The sequence below is a fragment of the Neophocaena asiaeorientalis genome, unplaced genomic scaffold (assembly GCF_003031525.2).
Source record: "Neophocaena asiaeorientalis asiaeorientalis breed wild unplaced genomic scaffold, Neophocaena_asiaeorientalis_V1.1 scaffold376, whole genome shotgun sequence".
NCBI classification, from domain to species: domain Eukaryota; kingdom Metazoa; phylum Chordata; class Mammalia; order Artiodactyla; family Phocoenidae; genus Neophocaena; species Neophocaena asiaeorientalis.
In genome coordinates this window covers 1,080,499-1,103,129 of record NW_020174368.1, presented here as the reverse complement: position 1 = coordinate 1,103,129, position 22,631 = coordinate 1,080,499, and the positions used below count along the sequence as shown (strand labels likewise).

At 36.3% G+C, this 22,631-nt stretch overlaps 1 protein-coding gene across 4 annotated transcripts in view; it reads left to right on the top strand.

Moving 5' to 3' along the window:
- BDP1 (BDP1 general transcription factor IIIB subunit) overlaps nt 1–22,631 on the top strand; it is an 85,295-nt gene that overhangs the window by 9,476 nt on the left and 53,188 nt on the right. For 3 of the 4 annotated variants that reach the window (XM_024756176.1, XM_024756174.1, XM_024756177.1), the window contains exons 6-12: nt 221–354; nt 1,338–1,432; nt 10,108–10,162; nt 12,851–12,994; nt 15,380–15,661; nt 16,761–16,908; nt 20,532–20,690. In XM_024756176.1, the coding sequence (XP_024611944.1) occupies nt 221–354; nt 1,338–1,432; nt 10,108–10,162; nt 12,851–12,994; nt 15,380–15,661; nt 16,761–16,908; nt 20,532–20,690 (1,017 nt within the window). The remainder of the gene's footprint in view (nt 1–220; nt 355–1,337; nt 1,433–10,107; nt 10,163–12,850; nt 12,995–15,379; nt 15,662–16,760; nt 16,909–20,531; nt 20,691–22,631) is intronic. The other variant, XM_024756175.1, reaches the window with a different exon arrangement.

Genomic DNA, 22,631 nt, shown 5'->3' with positions numbered 1-22,631 from the left:
AGGTGGCCTAAAGATATTTTGTAAATTTTATATTGCTGTTAAGGATTTTGAAAAAAAGTTGACATTTCTTTTTGCTTCCTAGAGTGAAAATCTGCAGATTCTTGGAAAATATGCATACTTCAAATGTATATTATACTTTTGATATGATTTTACCATGGTAAATTTCAAAATATAGCTATTAAAATCTCACTTACTGCTTGTTTCCTTACTTGTTTTTCAGTTTAACTGTAGAAGTTTTAAGGACCAAAGGCCCCTGTGTTGTTGAGGAAAATGACCCCATATTTGAGCGTGGTTCTACAACTACATACTCCAGCTTTAGGAAAAACTATTACTCTAAACCATGGTCAAATAAAGGTAACTGATTTTCATTTTAAATTGTGTAGATTATTTATTGGAAATAAGGTGAATTATTTTCTCGGTTTCTGAATTAAACCAGGTCTCCCCTAAGTAGAAAAAAAAAAAAAAAAAACTAGCAAATTTTTTTCTCTAGCTAATTTTATTGGCACCTTTCCCCTGCCCCCCACGATAGGACTATACCTCTGACTTTATCTTAGAAATCTTTTGAGGAGTTAGCATTATGGTCATTTTGGCTGGAATATTCTTTGTCAAATCCCTGTACAACAAATACCATTTTAATGAAAAATGAACAATATTTTTAATGCTCCTAATAATGTTCTACCTCAGTATTGTGTAACACAGTCTTTAATGATAAAAAGTACACAGTTAGAAAAGTATATATTACCTATTGCAAGCTGTTGCTTAGTACTTACTTTTATTATAAAAATAATACAGTTTATTTTGGGAAAAAATTCAGACACAACAGAATAATACAGAATGAAAAGAAAGATTCACTTCTTTGACTTCCCCAATCCTGTTCTCTTGAGGTTACTTCTATTAGCAGTTTCTTGTGTATTTTTCTAGCTACTTTCTTTCACATACTACTTAGAACGTCTTAGTTGCCTACGTAGCAGCAGTATTATACTGGTTATGACTGACAGTTTTCTTCAAGGCACTTGAGACCAGATAGGCAGAATGTCTTTTTAAAAATTCCAGCTGCTTTGGTTTGAACATGCAAATTTCTTAAACCATGTTTCTATATAAAAGTTTAAAGAAGGTGTTTATAGATCCATGAGGTTCCTTGCAGTAAAATTGAGATATGTCTATGTACGTGTATGTAGATATATATTTCTATGATAAAAGATTTACTGGACTTTAATAAAAAACTTAAGTACTGTCAAATTTATTTTTAACTCAAAAAATATACTTAGGTAAGATTTTTTTCCTCTGAAATATTTAGAAGATTATTCTCAGTCTTTCTAAATCTTTTACTTTTACAGAAACAGATATGTTTTTCTTAGCCATCAGCATGGTAGGAACTGACTTTTCTATGATTGGACAGCTTTTTCCTCACAGAGCAAGGATAGAAATTAAGGTAAAGTAAACCCATTATGTTTGTTGATTGAAAAGAGACTAAAAATTACTATTTTTTTAACCTTTGGTTGAAATCTCAGTCCATCCTTTTTCACTACTGTGTTTTTGGTACATCTGTCCTTCTTTATAGCTCAAAAAGTAATGTAGTATTTCTCAATTCTAAAATGAGTACAGGGCTTCCCCGGTGGCGCAGTGGTTAAGAATCCGCCTGCCAATGCAAGGGACACAGGTTCAAGCCCTGGCCTGGGAAGATCCCACATGCCGCGGAGCAAGTAAGCCCGTGTGCCACAACTACTGAGCCTGCGCTCTAGAGCCCGCAAGCCACAACTACTGAGCCCACGTGCCACAACTACTGAATCCTGCATGCCTAGAGCCTGTGCTCCGCAACAAGAGAAGCCACTGCAATGAGAAGCCCGTGCACCGCAACAAAGAGTAGCCCCTGCTCACCACAACTAGAGAAAGCCGGCGCGCAGCAACGAAGACCCAACACAACTAAAAATAAAAGAAACAAATAAATAGATAAATTTTAAATAATAATAAAATAAAATGAGTACAATCTCTTTAACCTCAGTATTATATTTTCTTATTTATATCTTCCTATTTCTAAAATGGGTTTGAGGGAGTACCAATAAAGCCAGTGAAACTAAGATAAAAGAAGAGTTAGGTAATGAAAAAGTAGATAAATGTACCAGAACTTTTGGGTTAAGGGTATATTTTGAACACAAAATATATCTCTGAATTTCCTAGGAAGAGAACATGCTGAGTTATATAGTTCTCAATATCTGGTCTAACCGTTGCTTTCCTAGGCCACCTTAACTTTGGGGGCAACCAGTGATACTATTTTTCTTTTTTCCAGTGATACTATTAACAACAGCAATGATGTTAATCAATTAGTGCTTTAATATGCCTAAAAGAATGATCTTTCTCTATCTTATAGTTCCTTTTGTTGAGAAACTTCATTACAAGTTTCCTGGGTTGGAGTGCATTTGAGTGCACACCATGTTGCTCTAGTGCATTTCTAATTCATAGTGAGATTTTTATCTAACCATGGGCTTTTTCTTTCATTAATTAAAGGGACCATTAAGAAAGATTTTTTTTTCTTGAACTAGACTAGGCATGGACTGATTTACTGGGAACCAGTGTACAGTGTAATAGTCATTCTATTTCTGCAAAAGATGAGGGATTTTTTATATTCTTTATGTTCCTTTTCAAATGTTGATCTCTGATATAAGGAGAACAGAATGTTAAAGTTCTGTGAAGGCTAGAAGTTGATCGTATAGGGGAGCCCTCAGATGTGACTAATGATAAGTTTGTCAGTAGACTATTTCTTTTAGAAGCAGTTTAGACTCTTCCATTAAAAGTTTAGTGTGGTCCCAGCAGGTCTTTGGGCAGAGTATAGAAAAGTAAAAATGGACTAGTGAATTACATCGATTTTCAATTTTTAAAAAAAAATTTATTCATTTTATTTTTGGCTGTGTTGGGTCTTCGTTGCTATGCATGGGCTTTCTCTAGTTACGGTGAGTGGGGGCTACTCTTCGTTGCGGTGCGCAGGCTTCTCATTGTGGTGGCTTCTCTTGTTGCGGAGCATGGGCTCTAGGCGCGCGGGCTTCAGTAGTTGTGGCACATGGGCTCAGTAGTTGTGGCTCACGGGCTTAGTTGCTCCGTGGCATGTGGGATCTTCCTGGACCAGGGCTCGAACCCATGTCCCCCTGCATTGGCAGGCGGATCCTTAACCACTACGCCACCAGGGAAGTCCTTGATTTTCAAATTTTGAACCAACCTTGTATTCTTGTGATAAATCCCAGTTAGTCATACTGTGTTCTTCTTATATGTTGCTGATTTTTGTTATATTTTCTTGAGGATTTTTTGCATCTTTGTTCATGAGAGTATTGGTTCATAATTTTCTTTTAGTGTCTTTGTGTTTTTGGTACCAAGGTTATGGTGGTCATAGAAAATGAGTTGGAAAGTGTTCCCTCTTGTTATCTGAGAAAATTTGTTTAAGATTAGTATTATTCCTGCTTTTAATGTTTGATAGAATTTACCAGTGAAACCATCTGGGCCTATGGTTTCCTTTGGAGGAAGGGTTTTGATTATAAATGCAATTTCTTTAATACATATAGGGGTATTTATAGTTTCAGTTTCTTCTTGTGTCAGTTTAGATGCTAAGTTGTTGAATTTATAGGCATAAAAATTTCATACTATTCACTTACTATTTTAATGTTTGTAGGATTTATAGTGATATATCTCATTGATTAATGATTTTTCTTTCTCTTTTCTTTTTTCTTGTCTTGCTAAAGGTTTTTGACTTTCAAAAGTCTTTTAATGAGCCAGCTTTTAGCTATGTTAAGTTTTCAATTGTTTGTGTGTTTTCATTGGTTTTTAAAAAACTCTTTAGCATTTCTTTCCTCCTTCAGGCATACCTCGTTTTATTGCACGTCACAGATACTGCGTTTTTTTTTACAAATTGAAGGTTTGTGGCAAACCATCTGCATTGTCAGATGATGGTTAGCATTTTTTAGCAATAAAATATTTTTTAATTAAGTATGTACATTGCTTTTTTTAGACATAATGCTATTGTACACTTAATAGACTACTTCACTGTAATGTAAATGTAACTCTTGTGTGCACTGGGAAACCAAAAAAAAAAAAACCTGTGTGACTTACTTTATTGCGATATTCACTTTATTGCAGTGGTCTGGAACTGAACCTGCAATATCCTCAAGGTATGCCTGTATTTACTTTGGGTTTAATTTTCTGTTTTTTTCTAGCTTCCTTAGATGAAAACTTAGAACAAACCCTTCTTTTTTAATGTAGACACTTAAAGCTATACATTTTCATCTAAGCTGTAAATGTATCCCATAATATTGATACACTGTTTTCATTATCATTCTGTTAAAAATATTTTCTAGTTGCCCTTATGATTTCTTTCTTTTTTTAAATTTTAATTAATTAATTTATTTATTTTTGGCTGCATTGGGTCTTCGTTGCTGCGTGTGGGCTTTCTCGAGTTGTGTCGAGTGGGAGCTACTCTTCGTTGCAGTGCACCTGCTTCTCATTGCGGTGGCTTCTCTTGTTGCAGGGCATGGGGTCCAGGCACATGGGCTCAGCAGTTGTGGCGCATGGGCTTAGTTGCTCCACGGCATGTGGGATCTTCCTAGGCCAGGGCTTGAACTTGTGTCCCCTGCATTGGCAGGTGGATTCTTAACCACTGAGCTACCAGGGAAGTCCTTCCCCTGTGATTTCTTCCTTGACATGTCAATTGTTTAGAAGTGTGTTTAATTTCTTTCATTGGGACATTTCTAAATATCTTATTGTTATTGTTTCTTTGACATTCTGAATGTCAAAGGACATAATCTGTAAGATTTAAAGCTTTTTGAAATTTGTTGAGATTTATTTTAAAACCTATCATACTTTAAAAAAAAAACAAAAACCTATCATACTTGCGGCACTTCTTTGGCGGTCCAGTGGTTCAGATTCTGCACTTCCACTGCAGGGGGTGTGGGTTTGATCCCTGGTCGGGTTATAAGATCCCACATGACACACCGCATGGCCCCAAAAAATAAATAAATAAAGCTTATCATACTCTCACCTTGGTCAGTGTGCACTTGAAATGAATGTATGTTCTGCAGTTGTTGGGTGTGGGGTCATCTAGTTCTGTCAGTTACTGAGAGAAGAGTTGACACATCTAACCACAATTACAGATTTGTGTTTCTCTCTTTAGATTGATCCATTTTTTTCCTTTCCTTTTCTTTTCTTTTTTGGCACAGATCATTTATTTTTATTTTTTAAATTAAAGTATAGTTGATTTACAATGCTGTGCCAATCTTTGCTGTACAGCAGTGACTCAGTTATACACATAGAGACATTCTTTTTTTATATTCTTTTCCATTATGGTTTATTATCACAGGATATTGAATATAGATCCCTGTGCTATACAGTAGGACCATGTTGTTTATCCATTCTAAATGTAACAGTTTGCATCTACCAACCCCAGACTCCTAGTCCATCCCTCTCCCCACCCTCCAACCCCCTGGCAACCACAAGTCTGTTCTCTATGTCTATGAGTCTGTTTCTGTTTTGTAGATAGATTCATTGTATCTACAGGAAATGTTCATTGTATTCTTATGTTGCCCCTGATAAAAATAAAACAAAATGTCTGTTTTACATTTCTGTTAACAACTTAGTTCATTTATGTTTAATGTGATAATTGACATGGCTGTGTTTAAGTCTACCATCTCACTATTTCCCATTCATTCCATCTGTTTTTTACTCATCTTTTCCTGCTTTAAATGGGGTTAATCAAATTTTTTTAGTATTTTATTTCTGTTGTACCTTTTTACTCTTTACATAGTATCCTCTTAGAAGAAGAATTCTATTTACCTTCCATCCTTCATTCTATTACATGTTTTACTTCTACTTATAAACCCTACTACCCATGAACTTATTTTAGCTTAGAGAGTCTTTTGTTTTTAACGGAAATTTAGTAGATTAAAGAAACTACAGTTAACCCTTGAATAATGCAGGGGTTAGGAGTGTCGATCCTCCTTGCAGTGAAAAATCTGAGTATAACTTATAGTTGGCCTTTCATATCTGCGATTCCTCTGTATCTGCAGTTACGTATCCATGGATTCAGCCAAACTCGGATTGTGTAGTACTGTAGTATTTACTATTGAAAAAAATTCACATATTTAAGTGGATCCACACAGTTCAAAGTTAGGTTGTTCAAGAGTCAACTGTAGTCTTTAATATTTAGCCACATGTTTACCATTTCTGATGCTTTTCACTCCTTGTAGTTCTGAATACCCTATCTGCTGTTGAAAAATTCTTTCAGCTTTCATTTTTCTGAAAGACTTTTTTTAGTCTCATTTTTGCTAGGTATACAAGTCTGGTTGGATAGTTTTTCCTTTCAGTGCTTTTAAAATGTCTTTCCATTGTCCACTGGCCTCCAGTGTTTCTGATGAAAAGTCAGCCATCACTCATGTCATTCATGTCATGAATTGCTTTTCTTTTTTGTGTTTAAGGTTTTCTTTTTTTTTCTTTTTTTTTTTTTTTCGGTATGCGGGCCTCTCACTGCTGTGGCCTCTCCCGTTGCAGAGCACAGGCTCTGGATGCGCAGGCTCAGCGGCCATGGCTCACGGGCCCAGCCGCTCTGAGGCACGTGGGATCCTCCCAGACTGGGGCACGAACCCGTGTCCCCTGCATCAGCAGGCGGACTCTCAACCACTGCGCCACCAGGGAAGCCCGGTTTTCTTTTTTTTTTTTAATTTATTTTATTCAAGTATAGTTGATTTGCAATGTTGTGTTAATTTCTGCTGTACAGCAGAGTGATTCAGTTATACATATATATGAATTGCTTTTCTATGACTGCTTTCAAGATTTTTTTCTTTAACTTTGGTGTTCAGCAGTTTGTTTATGATTTGCCCAAGAGTTGTTTTTTAAAATGTTTTTTCTGCTTTGTTCCCTGCTTCTGGTGCTCCGCTTACCTGTGTCAGTTTGCATGACATTGTACTACAGATTACCAAAGCTCTGTCCATTTTTTTCCCCAGTCTTTTTTCTTTATTTCAGTTTGGTTAGTTTCTGGTATCATGTTTATAAGTTCACTGATCCTGTCTTCTGCTATCTTCAGTCTGCTGTTAAGCCCATTCAGTGAATGTTTCATTTCTGATATTATACCTTTCATTTCTGTGATTTCACCTTGGTTATTTTTCTTAGTTTCCATTCCTCTGCTAAGATTTCTGTATCTGCTCATTCCATATTTTCCTTCAAATCCTTGAACATATAACAGGGGCTTTAACTTTCTCGTCTGCTAATTTCAACATCTGGGTTATATTGGGATCTGTTTCTGTTGACTCTTCATTTCCTTGACTGCATCACATTTTCATGTCTTTTCTCATGTCTTGTGGATTTTTTTTTTCAGTTGCATGTTGGACATTGTGGATATGTTGCACAGTGTCTGGATTATGTTTGTTTTTACTTTGTATTTTTTTCCTTTAAAGAGTGTTTAGTTCTAGAAGGCAGTTAATATGTTGCCAACTCTCCTTCTTCTTCCCAAGGCTTGATTTTAGGCTTTATTAAGACTGGTCCTTACTCTAGGTTTCTCATCTGAACTACAGAAAATAATTTGTGTTACTGTTTTCTAATCTTTTCTAAGGGTGGTCATATTACACCATTCTAGGTGTACAGGAAAGAAGGTGATTCATTACATGTAGTATATCCCTTAGGGCATTAGGGCTTAATTCTCATGCTAGAACCTCAGTTGAGAAAGGCTACTCTAGGGTGTGATCCCTGTCTCTAAGTGGTGGTTGTTCTGGTGTCTGAGGTGAATGTTTGGATGTTAACAAAATCTTTCCATTCATGTGGGAAGAACCCTGTCATCTCACTATGTTATGTGACCTCTAGTATCTTCTTTTTGCTCCTGTCCCTGTAGTAGCTGTTCTCCACTAGAGCTTATGCTCTGGGCATATGGAACCCAGACCAACAGCCTATGGGATACTTCTACCAGGCTTGTGAGACTCCTCTTTAAATAGCTCTCTTCTCTGTAGAACCCTGCCCCTAAGGATTATCTACTTCCTCAGCTCAGTAGGATCTCTGTTCTCTGTTTGGCCTTTTTCTCTCTTTCATTGGTTAGGAAATTTAGCCCAGGCAGACAGCCAGTGTGAACGTTGGTACATCTTTTGTGTTTCCCTTCTCTCTGGGATTGTGGGATTGTAGTCTTGCTCTGCCTATTGTCTAGTGCTTGAAAATAGTTGATGCATTTATTTTGTTTGGTGTTAAAATTATTTACGTTGGGTTGGATATGTGGAAAAAGCCCGTTACCAGTTTTTGTCAGGGCCAGAGATGGAAATTATGGGATTTATTTTATAATTGTGGAATTTGGCCTACAGTGGTTCCTGCCTATGAATTCAATGATTAATATCAGGGAATTCGCTGGTGGTCCACTGGTTAGAATTCTGCACTTTCACTGCTAGGGCCTGGATTTGATCCCTGGTCCGGGAACTAAGATCTCACAAGCTGTGTGGGGTGGCCAGAAAAAAAAAATGATGAACATCAATACATTCTTCAAAAATATTTTAACTTGTTCTGGATTATATTCTCAATTAAGTAAAATATGATGTAGCAATGTTTTAGAATTGAATAATGCCTAAAGCCTACTGTTATTTCTCTCAGGATGTTTAATTTAGTAATTGTAGTCTGTCACTTTTTATGTGACTTTTGTTACATGTGGACCTGACTTTTGTTAACTTTTGAGGAAATGTTTAAAGAATAATATGATCTTTTAAGGGAGAAAGATGATCTTCCTTGAAAACTTCTATACTACTTGGTAATAAGTTTTATGAGGAAAAATAAAGAATGGAATAGAGGGATAATCTGTAGGTTGAAAGATGTTAGTCACATGAAGTTTTAAAAAAATAGGAAAGGCTAAACTATAGAGCTTAAGGATGTACGCTTGGATGATAAACAGTGAGGAAATGTAAGAAAGTGATTGCTTTAAAGTCAGGTTAGGACTTCCCTGGTGGCGCAGTGGTTAAGCATCCACCTGCCAATGCAGGGGACTGTGTCCCTGGTTCGATCCCTGGTCTGGGAAGATCCCACTTGCCACGGAGCAAGTAAGCCTGTGTGCCACAACTACTGAGCCTGTGCTCTAGAGCCTGTGAGCCACAACTACTGAGCCCACGTGCTACAACTACTGAAGCTGGAGCGCCTAGAGCCTGTGCTCCGCAACAAAAGAAGCCACCGCAAGGAGAAGCCTGTGCACTGCAGCGAAGAGTAGCCCCCACTCGCCGCAACTAGAAAAAGCCTGCGTGCAGCAACAAAGCCCCAACACAGCCAATAAATAAATAAATAAATTAATTAATTAATAAAAAATATAAAGTCAGGTTAGTGGGTAGTTTCTTTTGGAGGGAAGAATGGGGCCATGAAGAGGTTCTTTATTTTGTGTGATTTTTCTCTCTTTTTTTTCAATAAAACAATTTTTGTATTTTTAATAAAAGCTTTCGGACCACTGATCTGTAGAAGGGAGAGATTGGCTGATTGTTCCCTCCTGCAGGGTGTGTTTGTGTACGTGTATGCCCTCAGACTTTCTAATGACCTTAGGATGCATTGAACCCTAAACCTTAACCATCTCCATCTTAAAGGAGGTAATCTGGAGTGGAATTGGGAATGGAGCTCTTTGGTGCTCAGAAAAGCATGAGGAAATGTTCTTAATATAAAGAAGTTTCTAAACATAAACTTGGCCTGCTTCAAAATTTTGCTTAGTTGTTTCTTTACAGTTTCCCCTCCATGCCATTAAAAACAGAATAATAATGTAAGAGGTTTAACTTGATGTGAATATACTAGTTTTTAAAGAGTTAATACTGGTTAGCTTAATTGATTACTGTTTGATCTGTTTCCACGCTAGTGGACTTTATTTTTTTTCTATCCTCTGTAAATCCAGTTTTCTTTGCTAATTCATGTTACTGATCATAAGGAGGAGCACAGAGCTCAGTATAAATCTTTCATTTCTATTTTTTAAAAGCTAAGGGTTTAAGTAACTCGCCTATCAGCAAAGATGTATTATTTATTAGAGAATCATATGTTATTATAAGAATTTTATTTTGATGCTTTTTTTAAGACATAATCTGCACTTGTTTAATGGGAGAAAATTACCAAAGAGTTTTTGTTTTGTTTTGTTAACAGAATAAATTTAAACGTGAAGAGAAAACAAATGGATGGAGAATAGACAAAGCATTCCGTAAGTATTAAGACCTCTTTCACAAGGAATCATTTGGAGATTCTAAAAAATGACCAATGTTTTGTCTTTGGTTCCAGTGTGTTTTAGATTTGTTTCATCCCTATATTGTCATAGGAAGAGTAAGACTGGAAATTTTTCTCTTTAGCAGTTCAGGTCTGGCAGTTCATATAGATCTATAGGCAAGGGAATAGCTAAAACATCAAGAAGCAAGTAAGCAGAGTTCTGAGTCCAAGAAATTAGGGGGACTGAAGATACTATTTCTAAGTGCTCTTTATTCTGGGGGAACTGTACTGAAGAAGAGGTTAATTGTTTCTGGAAGATATTACACTATAGATGATTCCTTACCTACTGTGGTAAGTCTGTCATTCAGTCAGTAATACAGACCACCTGCTGTGTGCTAGTCACTGTTGTAGGCATTGAGGATATCATGGTGAACAGGGCAGATGGAGAATCCTGCTTTTAGAGCCTTAAGTCTAATTGGGTGGAGGAGGAATATAATTGGTAAGCAGGATAATTTCAGATAGTGATTAATTTCTAAGAAGAAAAAAGAGGGAGTTAGGGGGTGGGTGTTTAGATTGGGTATTAAGGGAAGTTCTGTCTGAAGACGTGATTTTTTTTTTAAATAGATTTATTTGTTTTATTTATTTATTTTTGGCTGCATTGGGTCTTCGATGCTGCGCACGGGCTTTTCTCTAGTTGCGGCGAGTGGGGGCTACTCTTTGTTGTGGTGCGCTGGCGTCTCACTGCGGTCGCTTCTCTTGTTGCGGAGCACGGGCTCTAGGTGCACGGGCTTCAGTAGTTGTGGCTCGCAGGCTCAGTAGTTGTGGCTCGTGGGCTCTAGAGCACAGGCTCAGTAGTTGTGGCGCACGGGCTTAGCTGCTCCACAGCATGTGGGATCTTCCCGGACCAGGGCTCGAACCCGTGTCCCCTGCATTGGCAGGCAGATTCTTAACCACTGTGCCACCAGGAAGTGCCTGAATAGGTGACGTTTGAATTTAGACCTGATTTGAAGAAATGATGTATACCTTTCGGCTTTTATCTAATAACCTCATTAAAATGAACGTTGTTTCTTTTTAAGTCCAGAGAACTACATCAAGGGATCTGTAAAGAAAAACAGAATTAAATGTACTATTTAAAGTAGTTCCTGTATTCTTTGTTTGGAATATAGTTACCAACGTTTCATGATTAATAAGTGTATTCAGTGTTCATTTGCCATAGTGCTAATCTTAGAAAAAAATTCTAAAGAGAGGTACTTAGATTGTATAGCATGTACATTTATTTTATGAGTAGACACAAAGGTAGATGAGTGGACCCTATACCTTACAAATGTGGTATTGAGTCCTCAGGAAAACCACTTCTAGGAGTGGCTTCTGGAATATCTGGAATATTTTAGTCCTCAACCCTCTCCATTTTAGAGAAGTGGTCTTGAAACTTTTCGTTATGTTTAATGAATTATAATCAGAAAAGAGTCCATAAATCTATAAACTGTCTTTATGGGGTGTGGAACCATTGTTAAAACCATTATAATAGAACCTTTAAAATTCACTGTTTGATGCTTTGTAGTGGAAATTGTTAAAACACAAACACAAAAAAACCCAAATGGTGTTTTTTAGAACTTATATTTTTAATTCCTCTGAGAACTTTATGGATTATTTTAGTGCTGTGTTTTTCAGAATCATTTGTGTGGAAGGTCAGAACAGATAAAAAGCTGGGTCCACAATAAAATAGGGCTTTCAAGAATCTCAGGTTTGGGCTTAGTTTCCTGAGGCTAATTTACTTTTGTTTTGGTATATACCTCTTTTTCTGAGGCCATCTTGTGATCATCTTGTAATCAGAACAATCTTGGAGCTTATGTATATAGAGCACCATTTTCCCTGTATTCACTTCTCTGTATTCACTGTATTTGTAGACACAGAGCTGAGGCAAGGATTGACTCCTGGAGTGGATTCATTCTGGTTTGTTCATAGATTACTCTTTCTGATATAATACTGTTAATAGGTATTTAGTGAGAGTGGTCCTGATCAATACTCATTTACTATCCTCTTCGCTGATATTTGGAAGAGTAAGAGTTAATAGTGAAAGAATTGTAATAAAGTGAGGACATAAAGTGGTGGATAGGCTTTTGAAGACTTCTTAATCATCCTAGCCTTTTAAAAAAGCGTATTTATAATTATGGACAGTGCAATTTATAGTTTGAGTTTTGACAAAGAGTACACCTGTGTAACCACCACACAAAACAAGCCATGGAACATTTTCATCACTCTAGCGAGGCCACTTCTTTCCCTTTCTAGTCAATCTCCACTCCTAATCCTGACCCAGGCGACTATTTTCATTTGAATCATCATAGGTTAGTTTATCTTGTTCTAGAACGTCTTATTCATAGAATCATACAGTATATACTCATTTGTGTTTGGCTTCTTTCACTCAGCATGTTTTTGAGATTCACCTGTATTATTGCTTGTATCAGTAGTTCCTTTTCTTTATTTTTTAAACTAATATAGTTTGTTCCTTTTTATTGCTCAGTGATGTTCTGTTATGTGACTGTACTACAGTGATTAAAGTTCTTTGTCCGTTCTGCTGCTAAGCCCATTCGCTTTTGATATTATACTTAAGAAAAATTAAAACTTGAAAGTTCTTTTCCTTTTTTTAAAATAAAAACTTGAAGTTTCTTTTTTTTTTTTTAAACAGAGGAAAAGCGCCCTTTTGACTTCGATTTTTTTGCTCATTTGCTTCAGAAAGTTCTTGCTGAAGAAGAGAAAAGAAAACAAAAATCTGTTAAAAATCAGACTTTAAAGGAGAAGAAGTCCTCTAAATCACGGAAAAATGTAAAAGGTATTTATTTAAAAGAAAGTGTGTTATTTTACTTAATAATAATAGGCTTGCAATATTGTCCCTCAAGTCTTAGGGTGTTCATATGTAGTTCAGGTAGTTGAGATCATCAGGACATCCAATTGGAGGGAATTGATTTTTCTTCAATCTTCTAGTTATCTGGCCCCAAACAGCAGCTCCCTTTTAAATTTTATAATTGGATGGCTGGGTTATTTGACATCTTTCTTGCATTGAGGGCATAGTTGTAGCTAATAAAGGAGCATCAGAATATTGGGGTGTCATGTTTGGTTACTTATTATCATTTTTCTCTGTAAAACAAATCTGGCACAAAAGTCTAAAAAAAAAAAAAAAAAGGAACTCTAATACTTTGGGCTTGTGACTCAAAGCCCACCTTATTTCTGAGTGTTAATGTTGACTTGTACCAGGTAGGAAATTGTTCATATGTGAGTATTTCTATTTTTAGGCTTATATTTTCTTAACTATTTGAATTCTGATCTGAGGACATTGTTTAGCTATAATCACATAATTTGAAGAATCTTTGAACTACAGGGAACCTTATATATTAGTTATACATTCCAGCCCCATTCCTTTTGTTTTAATAACCCAGAAATAACCTCAGAGATCCTAAGTCATTTTTTCCTAAGATCTCACAGTGTTAGCAGTGGTAGAGGCAGGATTCAAGCTAGGACTGTGAGAGCCTGTGTAGGGGGACCCCAAGAGCACCCCCAGGTTCAATTATTTGCTAGGACTCATAGGATTCAGCATATAGTTGTACAGACAACTGAGATTTATTACAATGAAAGTATACAGAGCAAAATTGGCAAAGGGAAAGGCACATAGGTCAAAGTCTAGGGAAAAGAAGTAAAGCTTCCAAGAGTCGTCTCCCAGTAGAGTCACACAGGATGTGCTTAATTCCCCAACAACAAGTAGGAATGAGGTGTAAAAAGCTGTCTACCAGGGAAGCTTGTTAGAAACTCAGCACCCAAGATTTTTATTAGAGGTTGGTCATGTAGACACCTTCTTCCTGGAATGTACCAGAATTCAAAACCCCCAAAAGGAAAGCATTTGTTCAGCATAAACCACATTGTTTATTTAAACAATTTAGGTATAGCGAGCCACTTTTGTCAGTTAGGCTGGTGGGAACTCTCCCCAAACCCAAGTTTACAGACGCAGCCCAAGGGCCACATTTTTTAAACTTTTTTTTTTTTTTTTTTTTTTGCTGTATGCGGGCCTCTCACTGCTATGGCTTCTCCTGTTGCGGAGCACAGGCTCCAGATGCGCAGGCTCAGCGGCCATGGCTCACGGGCCCAGCCGCTCCGCGGTAAGTGGGATCCTCCCGGACCAGGGCACAAACCCGTGTCCCCTGCATCGGCAGGCGGACTCCCAACCACTGCGCCACCAGGGAAGCTGAGGGCCAACCTTTGAAGCAGGCCTTTCAAAGGAGAGCAGTGAGGCCGGCTTTGTTAACTCCTTCTGCACAGAGCCAATATAGAACTTCTTTTTCTAGAGCATAGTGCCCCTATCTTTTTAAAAGTAGTATTGATAACTGCAAAGTTATTTCATTCTTTAGTCATTTTTTTAACTTACATAGCCCTGGGAAATTAAAATAGATATGTTAATCTATCACTAATCTTGTGGTTATTATGTTACAGTGTTAGCATAAGTAACTCACTGTGTCTTATTTAATGTGAGAACTTTTCAGGTACTTTGTTACAAGTCTCAGAATTTAAAAATTGCTGATTATTATTCTGATAAGGAATAAATCCAGCATATTTTCTTAGTTTTAAAATCTTGTTTTGACTTTTTTTGAATAAAAATAAATAACATTTTGTTTTTTAAAATGTAATTCATTATTTTCATCTTTTGATAAAGTTAACTATTAATATGCCTTCAAAAAAGGCACTAGAAATTGTTTAAAAATATTTGTTAATAAGGTTGTTCATTGAAAAACAAAGGATACAGAAAATAAAATACTTGAACTCTCTCTTGTACCCTGCCCTCAAAGTCTTAGCTTTCTTAGGGATGATTGTTAGTAAACTCTTTTCTATGCCTATAAATGTGTATGTGTCTTAGAGTACATGTAATTGTTTTTCTTAAAATAAAAGTGTGGTGATACTGTGTATATTGTTCTGCAACTTGATTTTTTTTTTAAGGCAACAATATTTTTTGAAAGCTTGTACATGACTACATACAAACCTACCTCATTGTTATTTGCTGCATGGATTTCTATAGCATAAATGTATTATAACTTATTTAGTCATTCTCTATTGGACAGTTTAGGTTGTCTTTAAATTTTCGCTCAGACATCCTTATGTGTTTATCTTCTCCACCTTTAAGAATTTTTCTGTAGGCTGTTTTTATATTTATAACAATTTCTCTTACTTTAAGTGAAAAAAGTCTCCAGTGAAAGAGTGAATGATAATCCAGATGAGTCTGTGAGCACTAGAATTTCAGACACAGAAGGATCTCAAAAGGATGCTCAGACAGTTGAAGAAGAAGAACAGTCTCTGACTTTATCAGGACAGGATTCAGAACAGAATGCATTAGAACAAGATATAAATCAAAAGAAAAGGAGAAGAAAGAATCAGGATGAAAGTAGTGAACAAGAGGTAAATCTTTCAGGAAATGCCACTGTTCAGCCAGGCTCTTCTAAAGGAGAAAACCACAAAAGTAAGTGTATTACATATGTTAATAGCTCCTATATTACTTGTGAAGACACGTACACTAATATGATGTATAAGTTAACTACTTTTCTTCTGGATAGTAGCAACTAATAATGCTTATTAATTGGTTCTGTATTCATGGTACTGGGTTAAACCCTTTTACTTTTAATTTAAAGAAAAAACATTTATTAAAAAAAGTGTGAAATGGGGAGATATTTCTCTCAAGTTTGTCTCTGAGATGTGTTACCTCCTGTGTGTTCACATTAACAATTATTCTAAGTCACGTGCATATAATTAAACGTGTATTGTGTCTGTTAATAAATCACAGGTTTTCATGTTCTGTCTCTACAGAGCACTTCTATGAACCCAAAATAAGTTGTTTAATTTGTATAAAAGGTACTAGAATAAGTATTCCTCTCATTTTTCTTTTCTTTTTTTTTTTTTTTTGCGGTACGCGGGCCTCTCACTGCTGTGGCCTCTCCCATTGCAGAGCACAGGCTCCGGACGCGCAGGCTCAGCGGCCATGGCTCACGGGCCCAGCCGCTCCGCGGTATGTGGGATCCTCCCAGACCGGGGCATGAACCCATGTCCCCTGCATCGGCAGGCGGACCCCCAACCGCTGCGCCACCAGGGAAGCCCTCATTTTTCTTTTTTAAAGCTCCCTAGTATACAGACATTTTGACACTTGTGAGTCACTAGGGAATGAGAGCTAAGAGTTTAGGGAAGTCTCGGTCTCTTTCTTGAAGAATTCACATATAGATTACTTAAAGCAGATAACCAATTAAAGAGAGGAGAAAAAATAGTAACAGATCAGAACAACCTTTCTGTAAAATTTAAGTTTTATGTGGTTTAACTTCACCAATAAGATTTTAGTAAGTGAACCCTGATAGATAGCATAGTGTGATTTATAAGCATCATAATATGCTCTTTGTGGCTTACTAGTAAAGACATTACATATAAAGCAGAATAGCTCAACTTTTAAGAAATTGGACTTTGGGATAATTTCTTAATCATTACATTACAGTGTTATATGTAAATTCCTTTGTGCTTTAAATATATATGTTTTTGCTATCATTTTTATAATAATATGCATTTTGTATTAATAGATAAATGCCTGTCTTTAAGTCCTGAGATAAATGAAGATGAAAGCAATAAGGAACAAAAGCTTCCCTGTGTACAGAACACAGATGACATTGTGGATCTATCCTCTAATGAAAAGGCTGAGAAAAGAACTGACCCTGCTCTTTCACCAAGGTATTTTATGTATCTTTACTCACTTTGTCTACATCTTCTATCAGTTACCAAAGGAGTGGGAAATCTCCACCTGTAATTGTGAATTTGCTTATTTCTCTTTTCAGTTCTATTTGTTTTTCTTCATGTCTTTTGAAGCTCTTTTGTTAGGTGTATACATGTCTAGGATTGTTATATCTTCTTGGTGAAATCACCCTTTTATCATTTGTGTGATATCATTCTGGTATTGCTGTTTGTTCTGATGATTGCGATGCCACTACAGCTTTCTTGTGGTTAATGTTTGCATGGGTTTATCATTTTCTATAAAGATTTTCTCTTGATTTTTGGTTTTCAGCAATTTGAATGTGATGTATCCTGCTGAGGTTTTTTTGTTTGTTTGTTTTTACTTGTGGTAAAAAACACATAACATGAGATCTGCTCTTCTTACGAGTTTTTAAAATGTACAGTGTTGTTAACTATGAGCACAGTGTTGTACAGCAAATCTCTAGAACATTTTCATCTTGCATGGCTGAAACTCTGTATCTTTTGAACAGTAACTCTTTATTTCCTCCTTACCCCAGCCCCTGGTAACCACCATTCTACTTTCTATGAGTTTGGTTACTTTAGATACTTCATGTAAGTGGAATCATAAATATTTATCCTTCTATGAGTGGCTTATTTCACCTAGCATGATGTTTTCAAAGTTCATCCATGTTGTAGCATATGAAGGATTTCTGTTTTTATGGTTGAATAATATTCCATTGTAAGTATATAGCACATTTTGTTTATTCATTTATCTGTCAATGGACGTTTAGGTTGTTTCCATCTCTTGGCTATTATGAATAATGCTGCAATAAACATGGAACTGAAGATATTTCTTTGAGACCCTGTTTTCAGTTCTTCTGGGTAAATACCCAGAAGGGAAATTGCTGGATCATATGATAATTCTGTTTTAAATTTTTTGAAGAGCCTCCATACTGTTTTTCATTGTGGCTGCATTTTACATTCCTACCCACAGTTCATAAGAATTCCAGTTTTTCCATACTCTTGCCAGCATTTATTATTTTCTGTTTTTCTAAAAAATTAATATATATATTTTAATTAATCCTTTTTTTTAAGTACATATATATTTTTAAAAAGTAATGTTAGTATAACAGTTCCTAACAGGTGTGAGGTGATACCTCACTGTGGTTTTGACTTGCATTTCCCTGATGATTGTGATGTTGAGCATCTTTATTTTATTTTATTATTTATTTACTTTTGGCTGCGTTGGGTCTTCGTTGCTGCACATGGGCTTTTTTTAGTTGCGGCGGGTGGGAGCTACTCTTCGTTGTGGTGTGCGGGCTTCTCACTGCAGTGGCTTCTCTTGTTGCAGAGCACGGACCCTAGGTGTGTGGGCTTCAGTAGCTGCGGCACGTGGGCTCAGCAGTTATGGCTTGCAGGCTCTAGAGCACAGGCTCAGTAGTTGTGGCACACGGGCTTAGTTGCTCCACGGCATGTGGGATCTTCCTGGACCAGGGCTCAAACTCATGTCCCCTGCATTGGCAGGCGGATTCTTAACCATTGCGCCACCAGGGAAGTCCCTTGAGCATCTTTAAATATTACTTGTTGGCCATTTGTATGTCTTCTTGTGGAGAAATGTCTATTCAATTCCTTTTCCAGTTCTTTAATTGAGTTATTTGTTTTTCTGTTACTGAGTTCTAGGTGTTCCTTTTATATTTTGGATATTAAGCCCTTATCCAGTATATGGTTTACAAATCTTTTCTCCCATTCCATAGGTTGCCTTTTGACTCTTGATTGTTTCCTTTGCTGTACAGAAAGTTTTTGGTTTGATATAGTCCCACTTGTCTATTTTTACTCCTGCCTGTGCCTTTTGTGTCATGTCCAAGAAATTATTACCAATACCAATCTTATGAAGCTTTCCCCCATGTTTTCCTTTAGGAATTTTATACTTTAAGGCGTTACCTTTAATGCGGTGGGCCTGGGTTCAATCCCTGGTTGGGGAACTAAGATCCCACAAGCTACGTGGCATAGCTGAAAAAGAAAACAATAAAAGGTGTTACCTTTAAATCTTTATTCCATTTTGAGTTGATTTTTGTGTATGGTATAAGGTAAAGGTCCAGTTTCTCTTTTTTTGCATATGGATATCTAGCTTTCCCAGCATCATTTGCTGAAGAGATTTTCCTTTTCATATTGTGTAGTTTTGGCACCCTGTCAAAGATCATATGACTGGGTGCATGGGTCTGTTCTGTTCCATTGGTTGGCATGTACCCTCTTCTGAAAATTTTGATGAAAGCCATTTATTCTCATGTAGAAAAATACCTATATGCACCTGTGCCAATTTATTCATACAATACAGAAGATTAATAATTTCTTTGAAGCCAAGCCATAGACCTCAGGCCCTTAACTTGCTGGGTGACAGACATCTAAATTCTGACCTCAGAGACACAACTCATTTCATAGACTATGCACAAAACAATACTGATGACTTTTTTTAGGGGGGAAAGCTACCTTGTAATGACTGTTAAAATACCAGTTGGTTTTGTAAAACAGTGAACTGATTCTTATTCTAAAGCTAGAGTAATTAAAAGAGTGTGGTACTGGAAAAGGCCAGACAAATGGACTGAGAGGAAAATTGGATGTAGAATCTAGGAAGAGAAATTTAGGCATCATTTAGATGGCAGAGGTAGCATTAGAAATTAGTGGGAAAGATTGAATTAACCATTCATTAAATGGTGCTTAGATATGAAAAAGATAATAGTAGATCCCTATTTTACCCTATGCACTAACCTCCTCATAGATTAAAGGCTACATATATAAAGCAAATCTTTAAAACTTTTAGGAGAAAATGTAGAAAAATAATTTTGTGATGTCAAGGATTTCTTAAGACATAAAAAGCACAAACTTTAAAGGATGAAATTGATAAATTCAACTGCAGTAAAATTAAATACTTCTGTTGACAAAAGGCTCCATGAAGAAAGTAAAAGGCAAGCTATTGATTGGGAGGTTTTATATGTAGCATCTAGCCAAAAAAGAATATAGAAAGAGCGCTGGGAAAAGACAAACACCCAGTAGAAAAAAAGAACAAAAAAACAAAGCATGGCTGAATGTGAATTTGCGTTGAAACTGAGTGCTCGTTAGTACATGGCCATCATTTATATTATTGCTAGTTGAAGTACTTCCTAATACAGCAGTCCTCTCTTTGCACGCTACAGCATTAACTGCAACTTGTGCATGTTGCAACTGTGTCTTCGATTTCCATGGCTCTTGGGTAACACAGTGCCATGCAAAGCAAAGACTGACAATACAAAATTTTAATGAAAGATAATTCCTAAACATTACTATGATTTTACACATACATTTGATTTGTGAACCCCATGTAGTTATGAGTTTTTCATTTTGTGACTTCTTGAGCACTTTCCCTGTTCATTTGTGACTGTTATTATCTCCTAAGATACAGTGTTTTATTAACATGGTGCAAGGAGGATCATAGAGAAACCAAAATATCCATTTTGATTATTCCGTGATATGAAGGATCATCTTCCAGAGTTTTGGCTTTGTATATTTTTAAAAAATCTTTTAAATAATTAGTATAAAATGTGAATTACTAAGGGTTCTTTTCCCCTGATATATTTTCATTTCCATAGTAGTCAACAAGATGCCGTATCAGTAGCAACTGAGACTTCAGAATCAAGCACTTCATATTTGCCTTCATCAGAAGGTGGAATTAGAGCATTGTGTGAGGTGAATAATGCTGCGAGTAGTTGTACAGAAGAAGGAAATGTTGACCTAAAAGATAAAGCACTGTAAGTATTTTACATGGTAGGATTTTGAAATTTGTTTTCAAAATTTTGATAATTTATTATCATTTAAAAAATGATAATAATGTTGCTTCCTTTAGGAATTAGGAGAGGACTGTAGACCATTTAATATGTAATTGTACTGTGGTCTTAGTGACATTAAGGTTTTTCACTTTATATTTCATTATAGAAAGATTATCTTAGTGATACAAGTTATAGCAAACTGGTAACTTATGATGAAATTCTAAAATAATTTGGAAGCCAAATATTTGCTATGAGATTTAACTTTTACTTGGTTTGAGTTATTTTTCATACCTGTTGTCAAAGTAGTAGATTTTGATATTGATGACTTTAAAGAGATTATGTATTATGTTTTCTAGTATGAAAATACTGATTAAATTGATATCTTCACTAAAAACAATAAAAGCACCACAAGAATCTCCCTTTGAAAAGATATCTCAGAAGTTCAGACTTCCTTTTTATCTCCTCCATAACTCCTCATATGGGCTTAAAAGTTTAGTTTATGAATTTTTATTTTCAGTAAAGCATAGTCACATTGAGAATCAGACTTTTTTTTTTTAAAGATGAGTTTTAAATTTATTTATTTATTTTTGGCTGCGTTGGGTTTTCATTGATGCACATGGGCTTTCTGTAGTTGCAGTGAGCGGGGACTACTCTTCCTTACGGCGCACGGGCTTCTCATTGTGGTGGCTTCTGTTGTTGCGGAGCACAGGCTCTAGGCATGTGGGCTTCAGTAGTTGTGACATGTGGGCTTCAGTAGTTGTGGCACGTGGGCTCAGTAGCTGTTTCTTGCGGGCTCTAGAGCGCAGGCTCAGTAGTTGTGGAGCACGGGCTTAGTTGTTCTGCGGCATGTGGGATCTTCCCAGACCAGGTCTTGGACCCCGTGTCCCCTGCATTGGCAGGTGGATTCTTAACCACTGCGCCACCAGGGAGGTCCCAGAGAATCAAACTTATTTTTTTAAATAAAAATTTAAACTAGTCTTTGGAATAGGCAATATATTCCTGTGGTTCAAACATCCAAAAGTGTAAGAAGGTATAGAGTGAAGTATCCCTCCTGTCATGTCCCCATTTACTCTAACAAGTAACCAGTGTTATTTATTTCTTAGTCTTTCAGAGATTAAAAAAAAAAGACATTAAAGCTAATACAAATACATAAAGTTTATATATATCTTACTCTTTTTAAAACCCTACTGGTAGCATAGTATAATACCATTTTGTAATTTTTTAATCTTATATCGTCATATCTTTACTTAAAGACCTTTATTCTTTTTATAGTTGCATAGTGTTCTGTTGTATGGATGAATCACACTTTATATTATTGGTGCCCTGTTGATGGCTATATATGTTGTTTTTACAAACAATGCTTAGAAACTTATACCTCTATCCTTTCACCTTTGTGCCAGTCTATTTGTAGGGAAAGTTCCTAAAATGAAATTGCTAGCCCAAAGGACACATTTGTATGTGAGTGTGTGTACATTTATACATTTATGATTTTGATAGATACTTCCAAAATGCTCTCCATAGGAGTTACTCTAGTTTATATTCCCACTAACAGTGTAAGAAATGGCTCCCTACCAACAGTGTTATCAAACTTGGATTTTTGCTACTCTTGATAGATTATAAAATAAAATAATATCACAGTATAGTATATATACCCCAGTCCTTTTCTGACAGGGGTAGATAATTCTTTTTTTTTTTTTCCCTTCAGTTGCTTACTTAAAAATTTTCTAACCTAAGGAAAAGTCAAAAGAACAATGAACATCAGTATATAATTCCCCTTAGATTCTCTGATTCTTAATATCTTTTCACATTTGTGCTTGCTCACTCTACTTTTTTTTTTTTCAATCTTTTTTTTCTTTTTTGGCCGTGCTGTGCGGCATGTGGGATCTTAGTTCCCCAACCAGGGATCGAACCTGCACCCACTGC